Below are 19,929 nucleotides of genomic sequence, written 5' to 3'. Positions count from 1 at the left end.
AGTTGTTTGGATTGAATTAGTCATTGTTTTTAATTTTACAAAGGTTTTTCAATATCTCTTTGGTTAAGCTTTATTAATATTGATGCTTCTTGGTTTTTCTTTTTATGAATAGGCCTCTGAACTCCCTGGGACTTTGTTTATGTAAAAATCAAAACCTTAATCAGGCACTAGGATAAACAAATACTGTGCAGAATAGAGTTCTAGAAGGCTAGAAATCCTTTGGAGTATTTGAATTATTTTAAATATTAGGTGCCTCTTCTTTAAACCCTGGAATAGGCTCTTAAGTCCGTCTCTGCACAAGTAGTTTAGAATTTCCTAAAGTATTTTTTCTTTAAATTTTTTTTCCTTTTTGTGTGTGTGTGTGTGTGTGTGTGTGTGTGTGTGTGTGTGTTTGTGAAATAGAGATAGGGCATTGCTATGTTGCCCAAGCTGGTCTTGATCTCCTGGCCTCAAATGGTCCTCCCCACTCAGCCTCCCAAAATGTTGGGATTAGAGGTGTGAGCCACCATAGCCAACCAGTATTTTTTATTTAGTGGATATTTTATGTCATACTCTGAGGTTATTCCCCTTTGTCCGTGAAGAGGTGAGGGGCTTTAACTCTGTATTACAGGAGGGGAATGAGTGGGGAAAGGTGGAATTGGACATTTCTGGTTTTCTTCTCATCTACCCATTAACTTGCTTCTATCCATGGGAGCCCTTTCTTTCTTTTTCTTTGTTTTTGAGACTGAGTCTCGCTCTGTTGCCCAGGCTGGAGTGTAGTGGCGCTGTCTGAGCTCATTGCAACCTCCACCTCCTGGGTTCAAGTGATTCTCCTGCCTCAGCCTCCCGAGTAGCTGGGATTACAGGCATGCACCACCACGCCCAGCTAATTTTTGTAATTTTAGTAGAAACGAGGTTTCACCATGTTGGCCAGGCTGGTCTTGAACTCCTGACCTCACGTGATCCACCCACCTTGGTTGCCGAAAGTGCTGGGATTACAGGCATGAGCCACTGCGCCTGGCCCATGGGAGCCCTTTCTGATTAAGGACACCCGACATCCATTAGGGCATCAGAATGCGTGTTGATTTTGTTTTGTTTTGTTTTGAAAACCAGCGGGTGGGTGCAGGCCCAGTACTGCCCTCTCTTGTCTCTGGCAGCCTTGGCGTCCCTGTTCCCTGGGGATGGAGGTCTGCTTTGTGTTTCCAGTCTTTGTGGAAAGCACATCAGGTAGGGTCAGGTCTCAGTCCTCTCTGGTTCAGCTTTTCTTTTCTTTTGTTTTTGTTTTGAGACGGAGTCTTGCTCTGGCGCCCAGGCTGGAGTGCAGTGGCACAGTCATGGCTCACTGCAACCTCCACCTCCTGGGTCCAAGTGATCCTCCTGCTCCAGCCTCCTGTATAGCTGGGACTACAGGGGTGCACCACTATGCCTGGCTAATTTTTGTATTTTTAGTAGACACAGGGTGTCACCATGTTGGCCAGGCTGGTCTCAAACTCCTGACCTCAGATGATCCTCCCTCCTCGGCTTCCCAAAGTGCTGGGATTACAGGCATGAGCCACCGCACCCAGCCTGGTTCAGCTTTTCTGATTGCAACATTAATTGCTGGGGGGTGGTTGTCAGGTTTACCTTCTTCTGGGGGGTGGCAGCCTTCACTTCAGCAGGGAGGGATTAGGAACCCCTGTTTGGCCTGCCTTCTCCAAGGCTGCTCTAGCATGAATGAAGCTGGTCGTTCCCCCCACTTGGCTTTTGAAGTCTGTGCAGTGTGTAGAAACAGAGCAATTGACGGGCATCTCAGACAACCACAGAACACCTATGATGATGTGTTGTCATTGAATCATAAAGACACTCTCGTATGTTAGGAGTGGCAGCATTACTGCACAGGTGCATACTCTCCTCTCTGAGTTCTGACATTTCACGTGATGATCCAGGACTCTGTGCAATGCCTGGCACAGGGCAGATCAGGTAGAAGGGGCTCAGAGCAGGTTGGTTATTTTGAAAGAACTCAAACTCTCATTTTTATTTTATTTTATTTATTTTTTTGAGATGGAGTCTCACTCTGTCGCCCAGGGTGGAGTGCAATGGCGCGATCTCAGCTCACTGCAACGTCTGCTTCCCGGGTTCAAGCGATTCTTCTGCCTCAGCCTCCTGAGTAGCTGGGATTACAGGCGCGTGCCACCACGCACGGCTATTTCTTAAATGATGCCTGGCAAGTGCTTTTTTGGTTGTTTATGATATTTTGTTTGTTTGTTTGTTTGTTTGTTTGTTTTGAGACTGAGTCTCGCTCTGTCTCCAGGCTGGAGTGCAGTGCCGCTATCTGAGCTCACTACATCCTCCACCTCCTGGGTTCAAGTGATTCTCCTGCCCCAGCCTCCCGAGTAGCTGGGGTTACAGGCACATACCACCACCCCCAGCTAATTTTTGTGTGTTTTTTTTTTTTTAGTAGAGACGGGGGTTTCACTATGTTAGTGAGGCTGGTCTCGAACTCCTGACCTCAGGTGGTCTGCCCGCCTTGGCCTCCCAGAGTGCTGGGATTACAGGTGTGAGCCACCATGCTCGGCCTGTGATGTTCTTTATTTTTATGCATTTTAAAGGAAGCCAGTGTCATTGTCCCATGTGGTTTTTCTGGTATACGTATTCCTGCCTTCCATATCTATCGCCTAATTCTTACAGAAATGGGGGAAGAGTGGGCAAGGGGCACTTAGCAGCAGGATGCAAGTGTGCATTTAATGCAGGAGCTGGCCACAGAAAGCCTTCTACCACCTGACCTTGAGGCAGTGAATACTCCAACCTCCCAAAGCTGATGGTTCACTGGCTGCTGCTTTCTTTCTTTTTTTTTTTTTTTTTTGAGACGGAGTCTTACTCTGTCACCAGGTTGGAGTGCAGTGGCTCAATTCTCCTGCCTAAGTTCAAGTGATTCTCCTGTCTCAGCCTCTCGAGTAGCTGGGATTACAGGCAACTGCCACCACGCCTGACTAATTTTTGTATTTTTAGTAGAGACAGCATTTCACCATGCTGGCCAGGCTGATCTCAAACTCCTGACCTCAGGTGATCCGCCTGCCTCAGCCTCCCAAAGTGGGATTACAGGCGTGAGCCACCAGGCCCAGCCAACATTCTATAGGGGGGAGCATATAGATGGTGAGGAGCGTGAGGTCTGATGGTGGAGGTGGAATAGGTGCAGGAAGGAAGATGTTTTCAGTGGTTCCCGGAAAGTGTGTACAGGTTACACCTGCTGGTGTGAGTTCCTGGAAGGTCATGGAAGGGTGGCTGGCGTAATGCAGAGATGATCGCATGTGTACTCTATACGACGGTGGCTGCGTGGATAACAGTTCCCAGAATCCACTGCTAGCAGGGCTGACTTATTTGTGGAGACCAAGAAGGAAACATTCTGAGTTATTTTTATTTTTGGCACTAAATCCTTCAGAACATTTTTCCTTCCTCAATCTCTTAGCTGAAAATACTGGGGCTTTGTTTATTAAAAGAGTAAATTTAATGAAAAGCTATTACCAACAAGTTTTTTTCTTTTGCTGTAAATTTATAGAAGCAAAGAGTCTAAAAAGTGCACGTTGGAGCAGGAGAAGAATGTGGGCAGAGGAAGACAGAGGCATCGGGTTACTGCTGGTGGGTTTGCAGGGACATTGTGAGTTTGGAGCCTGTTTCACCCATCTTAGGAAGGTATGGGTCAGGCGTGATGGCTCACACCTGTAATCACATCACTTTGGGAGGCTGAGGAGGTGGATCACTTGAGGTCAGGAGTTCGAGAACAGGTTGGCCAGTGCGGTGAACCCTCATCTCTACTAAAAATACAAAAATTAGCCAGGTGTGGTGGTGTGTGCCTGCAATCCCAGCTACTTGGGAGGCTGAGGCAGGAGAATCACTTGAACCCAAGAGGCGGAGGTTGCAGTGAGCTGAGATCGCGACGCTATACTCCAACCTGGGCGACAAAACAAGACTCCATCTGTGGGAAAAAAAAAAAAAAAAAAAAGGAAGGGATGTCCTGCCCTAGACCGACAGCCCCCAGCACCCAGCCTGTTGCAAATGGTTTCTTTCACTTTTGCAAATCTGAACAAGTATGCTTGGGAGAAGGGCAAGGAGGCAGGGAAACTGGAATCGTGTTAAGACTACTCTCTGGAGGTTTCTGTTGTGCGTGTGCCATTCTGCCTTTTGGGTGATGTGGCTTAATGAGTCAAGCCCTGATGACTGATGCTGCTTTTCTTCCTCATCTTCCTCCTCCTCTTCCTCCTATTGAGTGAAAGTCACATAATATGAAAAAGCCATTTTAAAGTAAACCATTCCCTGTCATTTAGTACATTCCCAGTGTTGTGCACCTGCCACATCTCAGCCAAGCACCTTTGGAGGGGTGGGGCAGATACATTGGTGTCATTCTTCCTGGGGCCAATTGACTGGGAATTGTTTTGCCAGGCTTTGTAGCAACTTTCTTTCCAAGGTGTGACTTAAGAAGAGTAGGGGTTTTGGGGCTAGGCCTGGAGATGCCATGTTGATTGGAGATCTTGGACACGGTTGTGGGGATCCTCTTAGTGTGGATGAGAGGACAGAAAGGAGGGCATGCAAGCCTCCTGGTCTGTTCTAGGGTGTATGTGATTTAATGAGGGGTGACATACACGAGCTCGGTAAAGAACACCTAGAAGAGAAGTACATATAAATGTTGTGTAATTCCTGTCTTCTGCATAGAGCTTTTTTTTTTAAACATAAATTTTAAGTTTAACTCCTGGAATGACTGGCAAGACCTAATGAAAGTAGAGTGGCAGCGGGTGGTGATGGTGGCAGTGATACAAATTTAGATGATTACCAAATTAGATAAGTGTCATCAATCACTGGTGAATACCTGCTCTATACAGAAGTTTGTACTGAACTGGGAGTTCTAGGAAAATAAAATACATGATCTTGGGCTTGGGGAGCTGTGTTGGGATCTTGGTTAATGTCATTGTTGATTCTTGTAAATACGGAATCTGACCCCATATGGAGAAAATCATTTGCATATTTGAATGTTACTTTTGGGGGAACCCTGGCTTTTGATTTTGCCAGAAAAAAAATGTGATCCTACTGAGCAAAGCAGGCCACAGCTTTGAATTTCCTTCAGATGTATGAGTAGGTGGAAAGTAATGGTCAAGTCATTCTTTTGAGCTGACTTGCAGTTTGGATTACTTGTTTGCGAGAAATCTCAGGCAGAACTTGTGAGGATGCTGGAAAAAGGAAATTCATTGTATATGAGGATTTCTAAAAACTTCCCAAACGAATCAGCCTTTCCAAGGAAAAGAAATGCCTCTTCTTCAGGAGTCCTTGCCTTTTTTTTTTTGAGATGGGAGTCTTTCTCTGCCACCCAGGCTTGAGTGCAGTGATGCGATCTTGGCTCACTGCAGCTTCCGCCTCCTGGGTTCAAGTGATTCTCCTGCCTCATCTCCCAACTAGCTGGGACTACAGGCATGTGCCACCACACCCAGCTAATTTTTCTTGTATTTTTAGTAGAGACGGGGTTTCACCGTGTTGGCTAGCCTGGTCTCAATCTCCTGACCTCGAGTGATCCTCCCGCCTCGGCCTCCCAAAGTGCTGGATTACAGGTGTGAGTCACCATGCCTGGCAGTAGTCCTTACCTTTTTTGTCATTTATAGACTTGCTCCCATCTGGGGAAGGATTCAAATCATCAGTCATTTCTGAACACCAAAGACTATATGAATGCTGACTCCAAAGACAGCATCCATTAAAGTGCATATCATCATAATAAAAATATATGACTGCTGGATTTCTTTGCTGAGAGATGCTTTGAAGTACTTTTCTACTATTAGCATATTAAATGTTGAGAAAATTAAAGAGTTTAATTTTCTTAGATCCTCCTCATTCCTAAAATGAAGTCTGTGCTATTAACATTGTATTAGTACTAGGTTATAGCAGTAGTGAATTTTAGGTCTCTAGAGCAAGCCTCCCTCCCTTCCTCCTCACTCTTTCTGTCCTTCCCTCCTTTTTTCCTTTTTTTTTTCTTTTTTTGAAAGGAAGGAATTTTTAAAAAAGTAATGGAAAGGGAAAACATAAAACCAGAAAAATATTTCGCCTGGGTGCCGTTGTTTGACTTACCAACTTTATTATTGTTTTAATATGATTCTTGTTTTTCATGTCATCAAGGTAATTGTGTTAATCATCACTTCAGTCTCCCTATTTTTGGAGAAAAATAGAAGAGGTGACAATGTTGACGTTTTCTCATGTTGCAGAGACGGTGCTAAGTGCCTCCTAGGGGTGATCTCATTTAATTCCCACAGCAGCCCTAGGAAGTAGGTATTATTACTGTCTTTGCTTTCAGAAGGAGAAATTGACATTTAGAAATTAAGTGAATTCCCCAGAGTTAGAGAACTCTAGGATATCAGCCCCAAACCTCTGCTCTGACCCACCGTCACGTGGGTCTCAGTTAGGTTGCCATTGATTTCCAGAGTACACCAGCTCACCTCCTCTCCCTTCATATTCTAAGTTCTGGGCAGACAGGCTGGTACTGCACAGGAGCTGCCCGTGCAGAGGTCAGCGGAGGTCATGGTCAGGTGGAGGTAAGGTTGGGAGAGCGCCATCAGGGGTCTCAGAGAAGCGTTCCCAGAAAGGCCACACTGCAGTTGAGTGTCAGAGGATGATTTCTAGTTAACCACCTGAAGAAGGGAGGTGGAGCATTTCCAGTTAGAATGCCATTTAAAAGGCAGGGAGCAGACAAAGACTTCAGCAGGCCTAGGGGTGGGCATGTGTGGGCACAGATGCGTTTTGCATTTAGAAATTATGGTAAGGGAGAGACTTCTTTGTTTAAATGGCATTCATGGACTGGTAGACACTTGCCAGTGACCCACTGGCCCGTCTACTAGAGTTTTAGAAGCATTGTTCTAGCCTGTCCCTTTGGCATTGGGCTGTGCTCTCTTGAGACCTTGGAAGAGATTTATGGCTGGGAAAACGGAAGGGTAGTTTCACATGATTTGCTCAGACTCATAATCAAGTTATTATTAAGCTGACAGAACACCTGCTCTGCAGAGCCATGTCTAAGCGTGCTGCTGGTCACTTTCACTATGTCGGAGTAGAGGGAGAAGAGGAGCATTGGTTATTCATTCTAACATCAGCCAGAGAGCCGCATGCCTCTGTAATCCCTAGGAATGTATTCCAGAACATCGATTTTCCCTGCTCTAAATCTTACCCTAATAGACCCTGCAATAAAGGCCAATTCGGATCTGACACAATTACCATTTTATTGTGGGCTGTTTAAGTTTCACTATATTTACTGTATGCTTTTTTGTGTGTGACACTACTCACTGACTGAAAATGCCATTTTTATTAAATTTGCATTAATGGAACACCGTAGTTTTTTTTTTTTTTTTTTTTTTTTTTTAGGCAGGGTCTCACTCTGTCACCCAGGCTGGAGTGTGCAGTGGCACAGTCACAGCTCACTACAGCCTTGACCTTCTGGGCTCCAGTGATCCTCCCACCTCAGCCTCCCCAGTAGTTGGGACTACAGGTAAATGCCACCATGCCCAGTTAGTTTTTATATTTTTTATAGAGACAGGATTTTGCCACGTTGCCTGGGCTGGTCTCAAATGCCTGGGCTCCAGCAATCCACTCACCTTGGCCTCTCAAAGTGCTGGGATTACAGGTGTGTGGCACTGCACCGAGCCCTGGACCACTATGTCTTATGCACTTCATTTGTTGGACACCACTTACCGCACTATGACAGTGGTTTCATTTTTTTTCTTTTTCTTTTGACTGAGTCTTGCTCTGTCATGCAGGCTGGAGTGCAGTGGCATGATCTTGGCTCACTGCAACCTCTGTGTTCTGGGTTCAAGCGATTCCCTTACCTTAGCCTCCTGAGTAGCTGGGACCACTATGTAGAAGAGTGATAAGTTTGTGGATAAAAACTCTTTTCTTCATAGAAGAGGTGGAATACAGTATGATCTCTGTTCATATGAACACCTTATGCTCTTTTAAAATTACTTTTTCCCCTTTATAAAAACTTATAGGCCAGGTGTGTTGGCTCACACCTGTAATCCCAGCACTTTGGGAGGCCGAGGCGGGAGGATCACGATGCATACACCACTATGCCCGGCTAATTTTTGTATTTTTAATAGAGACGGGGGTTTCACCACGTTAGCCACACTGGTCTCGAACTGCTGACCTGAGGCAGTCTGCCTGCCTCAGCCTCCCAAAGTGCTGGGAGTATAGGCATGTGCCACCACGCCCGGCCGACAACAGTGGTTTCTTGCATCTTATCATCATTTGAGTTTGTCTTCCCTTGCCTGCCAACTTATCAAAGTTTCCTCAATTACATTTAATCAAATCCTAGGAAGTACAAGATATTTTTAAGTGTTAGGTTATATTTTGTTTGTATTTGCTTTATAGTTTGACTTGAAACAGTTGGGATTTTGTGTAGTTTTCGAATTGAAGCATTATAATATGGTGGTTAGTTGCAAGAGCTCTTGCAGTAGACTGCTGGGCTCTAATCCCTGTGCCACTGCTTCTTAGTTGTGTGACTTTAGGCATCATAATAGTTTGTGTTGGTTCTGAACATTGAGTTATATGTGTTAAATGCTTAGAACAATGCTTGACACCTGGCAAGAGCTCAATAGGAGTTTGCTGCTGTTTTCACCATTCCAGAAGGTACAAGAGTCTAAACTTACATTTAGAAGAGTGATAAGTTTGTGGATCAAAACTCTTTTCTTCATAGAAGAGGTGGAGTACAGTATGATCTCTGTTCATATGAATACCTTATGCCCTTTTATAAATGCTTTTTCCCCTTTATAAAAACTTATAGGCCGGGCATGGTGGCTCACACCTGTAATCGCAGCACTTTGGGAGGCCAAGGCGGGCGGATCACGAGGTCAGGAGTTCGAGACCAGTCTGACATGGTGAAACCCCGTCTCTACTAAAAAATTGCAAAAATTAGCTGAGCGTGGTGGCACGCACCTGTAATCCCAGCTACTCAGGAGGCTGAGGCAGGAGAATCGCTTGAACCCAGGAGGCAGAGGTTGCGGTGAGCTGAGATCGTGCCACTGTACTCCAGCCTGGGTGACAGAGTGAGACTGACTCAAAAAAAACGTAAAAAATTTGGAGAGTAGAAGAAAAAAAAAGTTTCTCATGGTGGGTATCTAAAGTAATCACTACACATTTTGCTCTGTGTCTTTTAGCTTTGTTTCCTCCTTAAGCTTAGGTTTTAAAAATATGTAGTTATAATTGTATAAATAATTCAAATATTGATTTTTTTAACTTATGCTAACATGAATATAATTTCCTGTGATTAGTATTTATACAGTAATTATAAATGCTTGCATAATAAAATCAAGGTGATTTTTCACCTTTGTTTATTTAACCTTGTGTTTCTTTTTGTTTATCCAACCATTTGTGTTCTTATTCCCAGTTTTTTTTGTGAGTGATTCTCTGATGACTGTATTTCTTTATAAAAACTCTTTTTTATTTGGGCAGTAATCCCCGAAGTAGAGTCATTGAGTCAAAGGCAAAAAATGTCATTAAATCTCAATGCACGTTTACGTTGCTTCCCATGAGGATGGGCACGTCAGATGCAAGATCTTTTTCACTGTACCTCCTCAGCATTGGGTATCATCTATAAAATGCACTAACGTTTAATGGAAACAATATGTCACTGGTGACTGAAGATTTTAACTAGTGGATGTGAACGTTTTCTTGTATAAATGTTGCCTAATTGTGTTGCTTCTTTTCTGAATCCTCTAATAACATCTTCTGGCATCATCTTGCTGGTTTTTCTTTTTTTTTTTTAATCACAGAGTTTTATCAGTTTATATTAACTCTTCATATATGAAAGATAATAACCGTTTGTCTATCATACTTAAGGCATTTTTTTCTAGCTTGTTCCCCTTTTTGCTTTAAAAACCTTTAATGTTTTGAAGTTTCAAATTTCATTCAGTATATTAATAGCTTCCACTGTGATTTCTTCTAGAGCTTAAAAAAAACCTCATAACATTTTTCTAAATACAGAGGTGACAGCAGGAATCACATAGTGATTCTTTTCCCTTATAACTTTAACTGAAAATAAAAAAAGGACTATCCATATATGGATGGTAGATTCATTAGCAAAGCCCCCTTTTTTATAACCCCTCCCCAAACTGTCTCCTCTGTAAAATGTTTCTTGCTGATTTCTTCCAGGGAAAATAAAGCATGTATTTGCATATATTTTAACAGGAATGAGATCATGCTGTACTCCTTGTTCTGCACCTCGCTTTTCATCACTTCAAAATATATTTTTGAGATGCCTCCATATGAACAGTTAGAACCCTGTTATAGAAGATTATTATATATATGTGTGTGTGTGTGTGTGTGTGTGTATAGAATGTTATAGTATATCCTACAAATATAGCATAGTAGTCTACCAATGGATGTATTGTTTAGTCACACCTATACCGACAGACCTTTGATCCTTTCCAGATTGTTAAACTAAGTACGTTCTCCACCTTCCAGAGGTGTAAGAAATACTCAGTTTTATTTCCTTCAGGGTTAATAATCGCTCTCTGTGCTCGGAACACTCTTGAGATGCAATTAGAAGAAGACAAATCTCTAAATCAAAGTGGTGGGACCTAAAAAAAGCCTCGAGGGTTATGAAGGCTTCGCTTTGTGATTTGAAACAAGGTAATTTTTTTAAATTGGCTTTGGTGATGTGTATTGGAACACCATTGTTTTCAGCATAATTACGCATTTCACAGCTTAATTCAGCCATTACACATGATGCAGTGTTTAGACATAGCAATAATTACAAATTGTACATGTTTACAGATAAACATACCGCTGATCAAAATAAAACAGTGGCAGCAAGAATGATGTTCTGTCCATGTAAGAAATCAGTGAAATATAATTAAGAACGAACTGTATCTCATTGACTCAAAACATTGCATCTGCCTTTCTGTCCCATCTGTTTTCTAAACAAAAATCTGCCCGCGCTGCGTGGTTGTTTTTATTTGTATCCTATAACCATCCTCTCGAGTTCCACACCGTTGTATTTTCTACACCTAAGCTTGGTGTGTTCTGCACAGGAAATGTTTCTTGGATGTTTTATCCTCATACCAAGTGGGAATTTAAAATTTAAGAGATTACCCACACTCTTTGCCTTTCTGTACGTGTGATGAAGAAAGAGTGGGTGTAACCCAGCACTCTAAAATGTGTTTGACCTGTAAAAAAAAAAAAACAAAAACAGTAAGCAATTAAATCCTGTTATAGTTGCTTCTGTGTTTAAAACATACTTAATGACGTATATATTTATTTGAAGCTAACAAAGTCCCCAGTCAGGTTCTTGGGAGTTTTTTTCACAGGACTCATTGAAGTGTTTGGTCTTTAAAATCCTTCATTTCATGCTAACTGCCAAGTCAATGCAGACAGTATGGCCGAACAGAGCTGGTCACATTTCCCCTGAACATGCTATTAAAAAATATATTCGCTGGGATTCTCCTGACTCATGGCATAGCTGAGGTGACTTTGATTCCGGAGGGCTGTTGCTTATGAATTGCATGTGGAAGAACTAAAAATTGAAATGTGAATTTTCCAAAAGAACACTATGATACCAAAAATGGCTCACTGGCTTGCCTAGAGCTGGGCTGTTTTGTGCCCAAGGTACAGTAATAAGAACTGGGATGCAAAGCCCCGTAGGGTGCATCTGTCCCCTTCCCTGACACCCCTCACTCCCAGATGGCTCATGAGTGGCACTGCCCGGTTGTCTCCGTCTCACTCTTGCACGATGTTCTGCTGCCTGTCTGGGATGGAGCAGGTGTTCTTTTGAATGTATTTGTTAAGCCTCTGAAATATATGCATTTCCCCCTCCCCAGGAAAAACACACATGTGCATGCTCTGTGCTTTTCCCTGTTTACTGTATTGTTCCCATCTTTTATTTTTATTTTTTCCCTTGGAATAGGGAATATCCACTCATTTTCTATTTAGTCCCTTCAGGAATTTGCCTTAGGGGCTGTTGGGCCAGGCTTCACTGCAGCCAGCCAGAGCTTATCAGCTGTGTGTTAACCTCTCCCAGACACTTCTTGAACCCTGTTCATGTATCCGAGCCTATGCATTTGAGCCTCCTCTGTGTAATGTGGTGCGGCATTAAAAGCTTACCCAAATAGCAGGGATGATTGCATCTTGTTGATTACCAGGGCTGATAACATTTTCTTGCTTAGCTAAAAAGAAAAGCCAGATGACTGTTTCCAGGAACTGATAAACTGCCATGCATCCGGCCCCAGGTGGTCCGCATGACGGAAGCTACAAGGTTGGAATCCTCCTGCCGTCCCCTTTTACAGTTCATAAATCTTCTGATTTATGGGGCCATTTGTGATTGCAGACACATTTATTCATGGGGGGATTTCCATCGAGATCATAACCCACTGCAAAGCAGGAGGAAGAATCAGGAATTAGAATGGTGTACATTGCTCTTTGTTAGAAAAGAATCCCGATTCTTTGGTCATAGACAAATATTTGCTTTTGAAGAATCTGGTGGTGTGTCGGTGGCTTTGTTCATATCCGTGCACAATCACATGCTCCCTCGCCTCCCAAGGACCCAGAAGCTTATGTTACACAGATCGTTTTATAATGCTTGCCATCCGGGCATGTTTATGCAAAGTGTGAATAACTTTTTGCCTTAGCCTCCTCTTCCTTCCTTCTCCCTCCTTTGATTTAGCTCATTTCTGGAATGGGGCAGATTTTCATCTCAGGGAGTTGATACGGTTTCCTAGGTAGGGTGACAGAACAAGTGTCACCTTAGCTGTAGCTAGAGGTGAATATTGCCATGCAGCTTACTTGCTTTATATTAAACCAGCATTAGAGAAAGAGGCCTTGCATCTTTTATCAGCAGTATGTTAACCTCTCCCAGGCACTTCTTGAATGCCATTCATACATCTGAGCCCATGCATCTGAGCCTTGGATGAAATTAAATCAGTGGATTAGGAAGTCGGGGGCCTGGACCTCTGGGAAGCCACTTGGCCTCCCTGGGCCTCAATTTCTTCTGTAAATAGGTAAAAATAATTCTAACAGTTCCCAAGCATTTACACCTGCTATCAGAGTCTCCTTAGATGTTGTGAGGGGGAAATGAATGAATAGATGTCAAGTCCCCAAGTAGTTTTTTCTTTGTTTGCTTGTTTGTGATCACTCTGTTGCCCAGGCTGGAGTGCAGTGGAGTGATCCTGGCTCACTGCAACCTCCACCTCCCTGGTTCAAATGATTCTTGTGCCTCACTGTCATGAGTAGCAGGGATTACAGGCATGTGCCACCATGCCCAGCTAATTTTTGTATTTTTAGTAGAAACTGGGTTTCACCAAGTTGGCGAGGGTGGTCTCATACTCCCAACCTCAAGTGATCCAGCCACCTCGGCCTCCCAAAGTGCTGGGATTACAGGTGTGAGCCATCACGCTCAGCTGCAAGTAGTTTTTACCATATAATAAGGGCTCAGTAAAATTAGCTCTGATTACCATCATCCTGGTTTACAGATGAGGAGCGGAGACACAGAGGAGGGCTAAGTCATGTGGCCAGGGGCACACAGCATGTAGCAGAGCCCAGGTTGTCCTCAGGAACCTATGTATGGTCTTTGCTGTCACCCTGTGCTGCTTCTCAGGAAGGCAATAGCTTGTCACCCATTAAAAATGGGTAGTTATTTGAATGAAAAGCAGAATAACCCCCGGAGGCAGAGGTTGCAATGAGCTGAGATTGCACCATTGCACTCCAGCCTGGGCAACAGAGCGACGCTCCCGTCACCAAAAAAAAAAAAAAAAAAAAGTAAGGACTCCTTGTGTGAAATGCACATGCTTGCTTTTAACATTGCAGTACTGGACTATAAACATTTGCTGGGGATTGGCAGTGACCAGCCATGGGGCAGAGCATGGGGCATGGGAGGGGAGCAAGGCCCTGACCCCGGGAAGCTGCAGTCCAGGGAAGCAGTGTGGACAGTAAGCAGAGATTTGCAGGGCCGTGTAATAAATTCCAGGAGAAAAAGATCTCCAGGGGCTTGGAGAGGCCTGCGGGATGGAATCTGTCTTGATCCACGTGTGTGTGTATGGGGTGGTTAGATGGATGGGAGGTCTCCAGGGGAGGTGAGCCTTAGGGACTTTCTGTAAAACCAGGGCCCCTGACGTGTGGGCTGTACAAATTACTGGGAGCCCAACTATTCATTTATCAATGCACGTCTGTAAATATTTTTGTTTTCTTTTTAAACCTTTTTTGTTTTCCTGGGAGACAGAGTCTTGCTCTGTCATTTAGGCTGGAGTGAGGTGGCGCGATTTCAGCTTACCACAGCCTCAACTTCCTGGGCTCAAGCTATCCTTCCACTGCAGCCTCCCGAGTTAGCTGAGACTGTAGGTGCGTGCCACCATGTCTGGCTAATTTTTTTTTTTTTTTTTTTTGTAGAGACAGGGTCTCACTATGTTGCCTAGGCTGGTCTTGAACTCCTGTGCTTAAGTGATCTGTGCACCTTGTCTTCCCGAAGTGCTGGGATTACAGGTTGAACCACTGTACATATCCCGTGTAAATAACTTTTAGCCTATCTATTCACTAGCTAACACTTTTTCACCAGAAGGAACTTCTGGCATCTGGGTGTTAAGCTAAATTAAAGCCTGATGGTTTTTTTCAGAGGGTGAGAGGAAAATACTGAAGGGTCAAATGGGGAAATGTCAAATTTCCATTTTGTCAGCACACTCAGGGCAGCAGTGTGGAAGATGGATTTCAATGGAGTAAGAATGGAGTCAGAGGGACCACTTAGAGGTAATTCAGACAATAATAAACGATAGAGGCCCCCAGGTAGGTCCTTGGGGATGAAGGCAGTTGAGTCTCGGATGTTAATGAGGCAGAGTCCTGGGCCTCTGTCCTCCTAGCTCTGAGCTCTTGAACCTTCCCAGGCTCCGGTTTCCTCATCCATTAGACAGAAAGCATGACTGATTTAAGTGTATGTTTCAAGAAAAATTTTAACCACAGCGGGAAGAAGACTGCAGCATGTTTTAAAAAACAGAAAGCGGAAGTGATTTGATAAGATTAATTTCAACAGGACTGATGTGGAACGGCTGCTAGCTTAATTGGTTTATTAGGGTCGTGTAGCCACCCTCTTACGATGGATACCACGTGAATTCCAGGAGATATATAGTCTTAGGTTTGTAAGCAGTGCCATTTGCAGAGGAATAAGGTTCTTTATTTCTTAAATTTGGGAGGGTCTCATAGAAATAAGAGACTTTATAAATATCTAGTAACCTGTCACCGCTTTATGATACCGCAAAGATAAATGATGCTGATTGTCGCGTGCTTGGCATGATGAATTATGTATGTAGCGTGCCCCGGAGTTCTTTATGGTTGTGCATAACGAATCAGCTTTTGTTCTAGCTTATTTTCAGTGGTAGTGCTTGTAAAAGAAGAGGTCAAAGCAGATGCATTGAAGAGATGTGGTTGGTGCAGGATGATCAGGTTTTGCTGTCCTGTTCTGTGCATTGCTTTTGTTTGTGCTTTGATTTTTCATTATCAACTTTGGGGAGGGTGGGAGAGCAGCCTTGTGGCATTAACAGCTGCATGATAGCACAGAGCAGGCAGCGACTCTTCTTGGTTCATGCACCTCAAAAGCAGCCCTCTTTTTGCCTTCCTCCTCCTCCTCTCTGCACCTGCTTTGCATAGCTCTTAACTACTTTTCCACCTAATAATAAAGGAAATTGAAATAAATGGTTAGGAACATGCCCATCATCTTTTTTCTCACTGACTTTCTCTAGACTCTAGACGAAACTAGAGAGGATTAAGAAATGTAAAACACAGCACAGAATGTCTTTTTTTCCTCTCCCTTTTTCTCTTCCCCTAGCAAAGATTTCTTTAGAATCTGAGTGAGATATCAGAGGTGCTGTTTGCATATGAAGTGGCGATGACTATGGGTGGAAGCCAGTTGTAAGGTTGCATAGTCATTTATAACTTCTTTCTATGTGAAGGTTACTACCGACTTTATGAGAGGAGCCTCCCAGACTCAGGTGTCATGCCTGACTCATGAGTAATTCGTTAGAGAGGGCCCAAGCCATGTATTTCATTGTGGGTTTGTGAGCGGCCTCATCTTCCATAAGATGATCATTTGTTGGGCTGATCCAAGGCAAAGATCCGAGTAGTTGGGAGTAGCTCCAAATTGGGATGAGCCCAGGCCTACTGTGCATATCTGTTTGGAAGGGCACATCTGTCTACCAAGGGCTGGTTCCAGTGTATTAGCCGAGTGGCACTAGGTAATCAGTTTACAGTCAGTTTAAAAAAGTTGAGGCTATCCTTCTCAGTGATTAATTACGGCTTTTAGCTCATACTAGATTAAAAAAAATCTTTGCATCTTTGCAAGAATAATCATTAACTTAGTTTGTCTATATTATTAGCTGAAAGATGCAACACAGTGCTCATGCAGTGTAGAGAAATGAGATAACATCTCGAGTTTACATGTAAGTAGCTATTTGTCAGGATATTTATTCATTGATTCTAGATTCATACAGCAGGAGTTTCCAGAGGCCTTGCAGCAAGGGATAAGCACCTGGAAGATTCAACTGAATCCGCCTCAGAGCCTGTGCGTTGGGAACTTGGTCTAGAAAATGGATCAGGTTTGTGCGCTATACCACTTGTTATAATAAATGGTAAAAGTCAGTCTGGACAGAGTGCCACAGGAGTTCAGACGAGAAAGAGGATTCTTCCAACTGAGTGGGGCCATGGAAAAACTCGAGTTCCATTTATTAGTGGTAGGAAACGCATGTTGAGAATGAAGGATGGAGTTAAACAATTGGTCTTTCCCTCAAATCCCAGGGTTTTTAACCTGTTACTAAGAAAGTATAGCAATTTATGGCCAGGCACGGTGGCTCACGCCTGTAATCCCAGCACTTTGGGAGGCCGAGGTGGGCCCATCACGAGGTCAGGAGATCGAGACAATCCTGCCTAACACGGTGAAACCCCGTCTCTAGTAAAAATACAAAAAATTAGCCGGGTGTGGTGGCGGGTGCCTGTAGTCCCAGCTACTCGGGAGGCTGAGGCAGGAGAATGGCATGAACCTGGGAGGCGGAGCTTTCGGTGAGCCGAGATTGCACCACTGCACTCCAGCCTAGGAGACAGCGAGACTCCACCTCAAAAAAATAAAAAAGTATAGCAATTTATAATGTTTGAATTATCATTAGCCTATTGGCGTGTAATAATACTTTGCATACTTTTAAAATTCTGGGGTTGGATTAATAATAAAAGAATAGAAACATTGTTTTTATAAAAAAAATTTTCTGTGCGACACCTATAGGGAAGTACCTATGGGCCTCCTTTTAATTTTAGACTGTTTTAGGAATGTTTTATTTTATTTTTGGTATCTTAGGAACCATAAGAAGCATACTTTCAAAAATGTGAGGGTATATTTTTAACTTTTGTTATAAAAATGTAACAAAAAGTTTATATGGTGAAGAATTTAGTGGGTTTGCATATGCTAATGACCATTGTGACTTTAATAAAACCCCACAGCCTGTGTTTAATTCCATTTCCTACTAGCACAGACTTGAAGAGCTCAGTCCATCTCCTTTATTATCTTGTTTCCTTTAATCTATATTAATGCACCTTAGCAGTATCAGAAATTTTGTTAGTATATTATGTGTAGCTGAACTGTAAGCTAAAAATAGATCATACCAACCCATCTCTCTCTTTCTTTTTTTTCCCACTGTCACCTTCAAATTTATTCTTAGTGACTTGCAAATGATGGGATTACACCTTAAAAATTGTCTTGTATCAGATATGTATTTCCCCATTCTCTAAAGAAGGCTAATTATGCAAGTACACGGTTCTTTCCTGATTCATGAATTCATATCATGATTTTATTTTCAGATTCCTCAAGGTAATTGCTTGTTAGACTTGTTCACAAGATGAGAGATATCCAAGTAGTCGTATGAACCATTTCCATCCCATTCATGCCATTCTATCTTCTGCAGAAAATAAGTGAGTCAATAATCACTGTTTATGAGAACGTGTAAGAGACTGGGGAGAGAGAAGGGACTCAGTGGCCATTTTGTATCACGGATCCTTTTTACTAGGGATAAGAGTGATCCTTACTGGCTGACTGCAGTGGCTCATGTCTGTAATCCCAAAACTTTGGGAGGTTGAGGTGGGAGGATCGCTTGAGCCCAGGAGTTCAAGACCAGCCTGGGCAACATGGCAAAACCCCATTTCTACAAAAAACAAAAAAATTAGCTGGGCGTGGTGGTGCATGCCTGTAGTTGCAGCCATTGGGGAGGCTGAGGCGGGAGGATTGTTTGAGCAAGGGCGGCAGAGGCTACGGTGAGCTGAGATTACGCCACCGTACTCCAGCCTAGAGGACAGTGAGACCCTGTCTCAAAAAAGAAAAAAAAAAAAAACAAAAAAGAAGTGATCCTTGCTAAGTTGCCATAGATCCCTGTTCTAGGTTCCCATTCAGTGTCAGAGTTTTATCGTCTGATAAAACAGGGATCAGTTAGAGAGCTTTTCACAGGCAAAATGACACTGATTTTACTGGACCAATGGTAAAGAGAAGTGCTCCTAGGTTCCCAGGCCCTCTTCTTCTATATTCTTCCCGCTTAGAAAAAGAGAATAATAAAAGCACTTCAGCTAGGAGTAAAGCTTTCTAAAAATTGGCCAGCCAAATCCCCAGGGAAAGCAGGGTTTCAGCTTCTCTGTCATCACCTCTGTTTGAGGTTGGCATGCTTTGGCACTTTTTCCGTGGCTGCACTGTCAGGAGAGTAGGCCAAGCCGCCTGAACAAGGAGAGGTGTGGAGGACAGTCATTCTGTAGCTGCAATAATCCCTGCCCTAGTTTTTCTGCCTTCCTGAGAAAAATAATATACACCACTTGTTTTACATCAACCAGGCTTCTGACCTTTTTGGACTATGAAAATTAAATTCTTCTAAGACACTAAGTGTTAAATTTGGGAACCAAAAATAGTTGGACTAAGTGGCTGCCTGGTTTAATAGTGGCAACTCAATTCAGATAATAATTACTAGAAATTTCAAAGAAGTTATAGGAGCCTCACCTTGAGTAGACTAGGATTTGACAGTTGAGTGATATAAAATTGTACTTAACAGCCATTTTCTAAAATGAAGTTTTCTGGAGAGTAATTCATGTCAAGTGTCATCTGTTGCTTTTCTATGTGATTCCACTTCACCAGGGCTGTCCTGGGAGGGGTCCCTGGTTGTGTTTAGCTTTCATCAAGTTAGGGTAGTAACTCCTAGTCTCCTTCCTCTCCATCCTCTGTACCTTGTGTCTCTTTTCCCATTTCTGATTTTTGTATCCAGGAGTTTCTAATTTTTGCCTTTTGAGTTTTGTTTCTTAAACTAAGTGGAACTAGGTTTTTATGGGGAAATAATTTCTCAGCCTGTCATTTTGACAGTGAAACATTTCTTTTTCTTTTTTTTTTTTTTTTTGTGATGGAGTCTCACTCTGTCATCCAGGGTTGAGTGCAGTGGCACAATCTCGGCTTACTGCAACCTCCAGCTCCTGGGTTCAAGCGATTCTCCTGCCTCGGCCTCCTGAGTAACTGGGATTACAGGTGCACGCCACTGTGCCCGGCTAACTTTTTGTATTTTTAGTGGAGACGAGGGTTCACCATGTTGGCCAGGCTGGTCTTGAACTCCTGACCTCAAGTGATCCACCCACCTTGCCCTCCTAAAGTGCCAGGATTACAGGCATGAGCCACCACACCTGGCCTGAAACATGTTTTTGGTTTGTTTTTTTATCTAGGTGGAAACTAGATACCTTTTCTAGTAACTAATATGTGGTTCATACCTAAAGCCAAAAGAAATCTCAAGTAATTTTTTGGATGAGACAATTTCAGCACCATGTTATATAACTTTATGATATCATCTTATCTGAGTCCTCTCTCTCGCCCTCTCTCCTTCCCTTTCCTTTTTTCCCTAGTGCCTGTAGGTGTGAGTTTAAAGATAAAATGACTGCCAAGTGACCCCAAGTTCAAGGACTTTTATCCTGGCATGC

The 19,929-nt window shown here is 43.2% G+C and overlaps 1 protein-coding gene across 4 annotated transcripts in view; it reads left to right on the top strand.

The window, feature by feature from the left end:
• Positions 1 to 19,929, top strand: part of MFHAS1 (multifunctional ROCO family signaling regulator 1) — a 110,006-nt gene that overhangs the window by 9,186 nt on the left and 80,891 nt on the right. Inside the window, exon 2 of one of the 4 annotated variants that reach the window (XM_063816862.1) lies at positions 16,430 to 16,544. The exons of 2 other annotated variants lie outside the window; for them this stretch is intronic. In XM_063816862.1, coding sequence (XP_063672932.1) covers positions 16,430 to 16,473 — 44 coding nt within the window. In that variant the 3' untranslated portion in view covers positions 16,474 to 16,544. One more of the 4 variants, XM_063816861.1, reaches the window with a different exon arrangement.

Source organism: Pan troglodytes, chromosome 7, assembly GCF_028858775.2.
Source record: "Pan troglodytes isolate AG18354 chromosome 7, NHGRI_mPanTro3-v2.0_pri, whole genome shotgun sequence".
Classification (NCBI taxonomy): domain Eukaryota; kingdom Metazoa; phylum Chordata; class Mammalia; order Primates; family Hominidae; genus Pan; species Pan troglodytes.
This window is presented reverse-complemented; position numbering and strand designations above follow the sequence as displayed.